Here is a 7,286-nt window from a genome sequence, read left to right as displayed (position 1 = left end):
CCTGTGGATTGGATCTTGGATGTGAGTAATGCTATTGACAGGAAGGAAAGCACTTAAACTGCCAGCAACCTGATTTTAGCAGCTTCGGTTGTCAAATCCAGCACTAGGAGCCCCGGGTCAGTGGAGCTCTGTTTGGCTGCTCTGCCCTGAAGGTCCGAGCCTCCTAGCCCAGTGAAATTTTATGTTGTACACCATTTGTTGTTTTATGTGAATCAATATATACCTGTGTTAAATACAGAAATGGCACAAAGAAACAGCGGGCATGCTGATCCGTGGTGTCTTCTACTGATCAGTCTCCATATAAGTTGTACTTTATTCACCTAGGACTATATGACTTCAGAATGTACTCATGAAGATGATCCTGTGTTTCAGCACTTTCTTCCTGTTGGTGGAAAGTTAGAATGTCAGGGAGCCATGCAGTTTTCTATGTACAACCACATCTTTGCTGTGGGAAAAAAAATTCAAATACAGTATGCACACTCTGCTTGCCTTCTGAAGTGCTAGTCTTCCTCCCCTTTATCTGTTCCTTTTGCTTTGTATTTTCTTGCAACCTCCATTAAGTTTAAATTTAATAATTATATACTGCCATTATTAATGGTGAAAGCTCCTTGGCTGGATATTTTTTCTCATACAGTGCCATTTTCATAGGTTCTCCTGATCCAGGATTGTTTGCAAGGAAGCCTCTTCCTTGTCTAAAAGGAGTCGGCTATCGCACAAAAGCCATATTACCAAGAGAATATTAATTCATTTTAAGTTGGTGCAATTGGTCATCTATCCACAACAAAATATGTACGCTGAGAAGATGCTATAATTACTTTTTTCATTAGATAAGCTTATTTTAATTGCTAGTTCACATGCAACAAACATGCATAATGATAATTATCAGGCTGATAATGAAGTATTTGGAAGTATTTTTGCACAGGTGAACTGATTGCTTCCAGATAGCCGTCTTGTCATCTGTTATTCAATGTTTGTAAACTACACCATGTTGGAGGTGCATATTAGACATATAGTGGCTGCATTTTAAAAAGCCTTTTAAAATGCCTCTGAAAACTTGATATGTGTACCCAAATTTTCCTGAACTGTGTGACTCTTTTCGACAGGGATTGCACAGGAATTGAAAATTCAATAATAATAATAATAATAATAATAATAATAATAGAATATTTGAGCTTTGGGCATATATCATAGCCACCATGAAAACACAACCCCATGCCAAATTCTACTCATCTCTGCTGAAATGCTAAGAAAAGCTTTTGCCATGGATAACTGCTATCATCTGGTAATTCTTCATGTCCTTGATTGTGGCTGCCATGATTGTGGCATGGGGAGTCTCAATGCAATGATGTTTGTCCATGCAGTAATGATGTTATGACAAATAGAAGGGAAGATCTCTCTGCAGGGATGCAATTTGGGGCAGCATTCCATATGCTCTGACTCTCTCATTAAAAGAGGTGAAAAGCTTGGCCCACTCTACCTGAGAGACTCACATCCCACACATGTAACCTGTATCCTATAACAATCTTCCAGTTCAGCTGAGAGAGTCTGCTTCATGGTATTTTTTTTTGCACAATATGCTATGGGAGCAAGAAGCGCCATTCTCCTACAACTGGTCAATTCACAATATAACAGTTCTTATCCATACCTTTATCATCTGAGGCCCAAGTAGTGCCTCATAAACGGTTTACCCAAGCCTGCGTAGAGTTCAGCCTCACCATCATCCTGACAAACACTAACATATTGGGTCAGGACGTAGCCAGCTCTCCATGCATCATCACTGGTGACCACATGCTTGAGGTGGTAGGTGATTTTGTCTACCTTGGCTCTACCATAACCAGCAACTTCTCCATCGACCCTGAGGTGAACAAGTGTATTGGCAAGGCAGCTACGACAATGGCTCACCTCTCCAAAACACCGACTTCTTCACAGAGGAATTTGTGGGAGGTTCAGTGAATTGGTATTGTATTGGGCCACTGCCACTGGATTTGCTTGTTTTGCAGTATTTTGTAGAGTATCTGTTGAGCAGATGCTTTTGTTATGTCAACCACACTGGGATTTTTGTATGGAGAATGGTATATAAATTAAAGAAAATAAAGAAATTCCTTCTCATGGTGATTAAGCTAAACCAGAGCTCTAATAGCCCCCCCCCCCAAATTGTCTGCCTTTTGGTGGTCAGAATTATGATGGTTGGGGGGGGGAGGAAAGTATTTCTTTTGTACTGATTTGCTTTGGCCATTTTTACATGAACATGTGGATTAAATGTAAAATATAGAATCCTAGGACAAATTTATGGAAATACTAATCCCAGAACAGATTAGCCTGTCTGGCTTCAGTTTAATTATTGTTTAGCATCCTAATTAAGTTAGTGGCAATAAATAAGATGACTTCAAAGTCCAGACTTTCCATTTAAGGCCGAAATTGCTCTAGAGGAGAAACTGTTCTTGAGACGGCTCGTTCTCGCCTTCATTGTTCTGTATCTCCGTCCCGATGGCAGGAGCTCAAAGAAACAGTGACCAGGATGCGATGGATCTCTTGATATGTCTAGTGCTTTCCTGTGGCACCTGGTGATATAGATTTGTAATATGGTAGAGAATGAGCAGTCAATAATGCTCTCTGCTGCTTTAATAATTCTGCACAACCCTATCCTATCCTGGGAAGTATAGCTTCCGTACCACACGCATATCACATAAGTGAGCACGCTCTCAATGGCACAGTGATAGAAGGCAAGCAGCAGCTTTTGCGGAAGCTGCGTCAGTTAGATGGTGATTATGGGGCCATGTGAGTTCATAATTTCAAGAAAATAATTGAAACTCTCCCTGTCCACAACTAAGTACTTGCAAATATTTTAATAAGTAAATATTTTAATAAAATTATTACATTTTGGTTTTTAAAGCTATATGCTAGTTTATACTGGTATTATGTAGGTGTTCATTTTATTTATTTAGTCAATTAATATCCTGCCCTTCATCAGATTAATGGGGAGGGGCGGTGTTCAACCTTCTGTATTCACTGTAAGGCCTGACATTTTAAGGTAACATTAATTTAATAAATGCTGTCAGTCTCCCTTGTGCCTTGGCAAAACAGCGGCATGAACAGAGAAACAACTTTCTGTATTTTAGTTCTGTATTACTTTTGGTTTGTTATACCCTTTTCAAAGGCAGGGGTGCATTTTCCAGTAAAAAGGCTTCTCCAAAGATAAGTGAAAGTACACTGTGGGATTTGAAAAGCAAATTCTGGTGTCTGTGTTGAAATTTTGCTTTAGGTACATGTCGTATTCTAGGAAGGTGAATATGAGGAATAGGTACTGATCTCACCACATGTTTGCATATGATCAGTATGTGGACATCTGATAGATGGAGGGATGGAACGGCTACTGCAGCTTCTCCCTATGGATATAGATTGACTCCACAGGATTACAGTTTTATACTTTAGTATTCAAGTATTGGAGTTGAGGCTCCAATACTTTGGCTACCTCATGAGATGAGAAGACTCCCTGGAAAAGACCCTGATGTTGGGAAAGATGGAGGGCACAAGGAGAAGGAGACAACAGAGGACGAGATGGTTGGACAGTGTTCTCAAAGCTACCGACATGAGTTTGACCAAACTGTGGGAGGCAGTGGAAGACAGGAGTGCCTGGTGTGCTCTGGTCCATGGGGTCACAAAGAGTCGGACACGACTAAACGACTAAACAACAACAAATTTGAGGAAAGGACCTTCCTTGCCTCCATATACAACTTTGCTGGGAGACCTCAAATACCTCAAATATTTGAAAGACCCTCTTGGGTGTTATGTTCAGTAAGTTGTGGAATTTCCTTTCCACAAAGGTGTACCTGGCATCACTGATGCAGAAGCTGAGGTTTCAGGGAAGAAGGGGCATAGAAGATACACAGTTTTACTCAGAGCAGACCCACAGAACTTAACCCATTGAAATTTCAGTGAGTCTACTCTGAGTTAAGCTTAGTTGAACACCACTCATTTTATATGTAGAAAGGCAAGTACAGCATTGTAATGGTTGGTATCCATCTGTCTCGGGAGACACCTAGTTGCACCAGTGCTAGTGTTGATCTTTAAATCCTATGACAACTTGTTTTTTGTGGTGGTGGTTCATTTGTTACCATTTTCAATTTTAAGCTTATTTTGAAATTTAAATAAAAGCAGAATATAATTATTTAAAATGTTTGTTTGTTTCCATTATCATCATCATCATCATCATTTTACAGTAATGTAATAGCATTTCCCATGTTTAAAAGAGTGTAATAATTTGCTCATCTAGTTTCTGAATTATGGCAGTCAAGTGCACAATTGTGCACTGCTTACATTTTATTGAATTAGATGAACTGTGCATACAAAACTGTGCAGGATTACATCAGTTTTGAAAATGGAATGCATTCAGATGTTATTAGTGTTTTCTTAGCATGTTTCACTCCCTCCCCCTCCCCCCGACAGCTGGTTAGTGACATGTTTACAGCAACACTTACAGTATCATCTTCTTCCTCCACAGCTTCCAAAACTCTTATAAACAGTATGCTGCGGGACCCTTCTCAGATTCCAGATAGAATTCTAGCAAACCAGATCTATCAGGTATTCATCTCTTGGTGGCTGTGCCGTTATCTGCCTAGCAATGTAAAGGATTTTAAACCTCATTTAATTACTGTCATCATAATCTATCTCTGAGGTCAGGCAATGCATAAATGGCAATGCAATATTTGTGAAGAGAGCATTTCGCTTTTTAATGGGTTGTTTTTATAGAGAATAAAAAGCATGCAATTTTTGTTTTCCGTGACTAACTCTGAAGAGCTTTTGATAGCCCTTATGAAGAAAAGTAATTACTGTTTTTTTAGGATTCTGTTTAAACTGTAATAGTTCTGCAGTTGCCCATCGCTGTACTACTTTTCTTATTTGTCTGCAGTGTACTGTGAATGACTATTGTTATGGACCGCTGGTGGACTGCATCAAACAGTATCCTTTCTCGTAAAAGTTTAGGTGCGCAATTGATGAGCTTAGACTCTGTGGAGGAGACGTGTCTGGCTTTAACCTGACATAAAGTTCTGCTTCACAAAACACATATCATACTCCTCTCTTTTACATTCAATCAACTTACAAGAGGGTCATTGCAGACCCTGTCTCTTACACTGTTTAACTAACATCAGATATGCCATATGAAAGTTGTCAGTTCAGTAGATATACATTTCCTGTGCTTAGATGGAATCCTGTTGATGTTGGTCACATGAAATATGTAATCTTGGATCAAATTATTAGCTGTCATAACTTACATAGTACTATAAAAATTGTTACTTGCTTTGCATTTTCCATTGGACAAAGGGTATTTGAAAAAGTGACAATATCTTGACTTACCAGTAGCCTGTTCTTGCATCTGTCCAAAGTGGACAAATACAGTTCAAGATAGCTGATGAACAGAAAACTTCCTAAAGCCTTATAATGGGAGCTCAGTGCTTCGGACTAGGACTCTGCATAGTACTTGAAAGGTGATGGTGAACTGAGTTATTTAATTAACTGAGTAATTTAAGAGGAGACCTGTAATTCCATTCAAGTCTATAAACTGAAAATTTTCTTAGTGTTTGGAGCAAAGATAGGAAACTTGAGGCTCTGCAGATATTGTTGGACTCAGTCAGCCCCAGTCAGCATGGGCAGTAGTCAGGGATGATGGGAATTGTAGTCCAACAGCAAGTGGAGGGCCATAGGTTCCGCCCAGTCCCTTTTTATATCGCTTGTCCCCTGGATATTATTAGAAAATCTTGAGTTTTAGGATGGTAAAAAATTTGTAGATCTCTGCAGGTGAGATCTCTGCCCAAGTTATTTGTTTAATGATTTTTAAATTGGTACAACCTTTCCAAAAAGCTCAAAAAATACAAATTGCAAACATGAACAGGTAATTTTCAAAGCACGGTAAAATCAAAGTGAATCAGCAGCAGCTAATTCAATCTTCACTCAAAGGTTTTGGTGAAGTTATAAGTATCTTTCCTACCCTTCCATAAGTTTTATAATAATCTTATTTATTACCCCAATAGTCAATAAATGATTATTTCAGCAAATTCTATTCTGGTTTCCTATATCAGGTGTACTTGGGGTGGCTCTCCCCACAAAATGGCCTAGTTCACATACCAGCCAGTGGGTTGCGGTTTGTGGTTAGTGAGGAGAGAGCTTAACCACAAGCCCCAGTTTGGATGACGAGCTACGCCAAAGTTTGCCTTAGCTCAGCATAGCAAAAAGGATCAGAGAAGTGCAAAGCAGCTATGATCTTCTATCCAGGAACCTGCACATCCACACAGTCCTGCTAAGCCATAGTGTGACATGCAGGTCAGTTCTCTAGGGCAACTGGGATATCTCCTCATTTGGGCAACTGGGAAGGACACTGCTTCCTAATGGAAGGGGTGCCTAATGAAGTCTCTGTGAGGACCATGCTGAGCCTTTTTCAGCTGCTACTCTTCGAAGGTGCCATGGTAGCCATAGGGAGACTAGCCCCCACCTCCCTGATGCTTACTGCCTAACATTCAGGGCTTGGGAACACCAGGGCCATAGCTGCCAAGTACCCCGTTTTCCCCGGGAAACCCCGTTTTTACTTACCTTTTCCTGGCGGTCCCCCGTATCACTTCGTCTCCCGTTTTTCTCCATTATTTTCTCCTGCCGCCGGCCATTTTTTTTCCTGATTTGCCCATCTATGGGCACCGAAAATGGCCGCTGCCGGCTTCGAAAGTCGCATGTACGCATGTCCGGAAGTGCGTAGACGTGACTTCCGGTGTCGGCGGCAGCCATTTTTGGTGCCCATAGATGGGCAGAGCAACACCGGAAGTTGCGTCTACACACTTCCCGACATGCGTAGACATGACTTCCGGTGTTGGCGGCGGCCATTTTTGGTGCCCATAGATGGGCAAAGCGACACCAGAAGTTGCATCTACGCAACTTCCAGTGTCACGCGGCTGCCGGTCCCGGATTCTGCAGTCCAGGACTTGGCAGGTATGACCAGGGCTTTGGTCTCTGCCAATGCGACATCTCCATAACTATGTGTGCAAATCAGTCCCACATAGCACTTAGTGGGGTGAAGTAGGTAATTAATTCTGCCCGGCTCCATTGCTCTTCCCACAAGCTACTGCTTTGCACATAGCTCTGGTATTAGATATTGGGGTTCTAGTTCAAAACAAAGTAGATCCTGTGACCTGAGGTCTACCTACTTGCATAAAACAAAAATAAAATACCTCAGAGAACTCTTTGGGAGCGGCAAGGTGCCTTCCATAGTGCCTTTGAGAGAGATTAATGAGGAACAGCAC

At 41.0% G+C, this 7,286-nt stretch overlaps 1 protein-coding gene across 4 annotated transcripts in view; it reads left to right on the top strand.

Annotated features, from left to right (window-relative positions):
* The window catches only part of CDIN1 (CDAN1 interacting nuclease 1), a 120,569-nt gene that overhangs the window by 59,545 nt on the left and 53,738 nt on the right, over positions 1 to 7,286 (top strand). For all 4 annotated transcript variants that reach the window (XM_035110485.3, XM_035110456.3, XM_088671281.1 and 1 more), the window contains 2 exons: positions 4,502 to 4,581; positions 4,910 to 4,959. In XM_035110485.3, coding sequence (XP_034966376.3) covers positions 4,502 to 4,581; positions 4,910 to 4,959 — 130 coding nt within the window. The remainder of the gene's footprint in view (positions 1 to 4,501; positions 4,582 to 4,909; positions 4,960 to 7,286) is intronic.

The sequence above is a fragment of the Zootoca vivipara genome, chromosome 1, assembly GCF_965207765.1.
Source record: "Zootoca vivipara chromosome 1, rZooViv2.hap1.1, whole genome shotgun sequence".
Taxonomy (NCBI): domain Eukaryota; kingdom Metazoa; phylum Chordata; class Lepidosauria; order Squamata; family Lacertidae; genus Zootoca; species Zootoca vivipara.
This window is presented reverse-complemented; position numbering and strand designations above follow the sequence as displayed.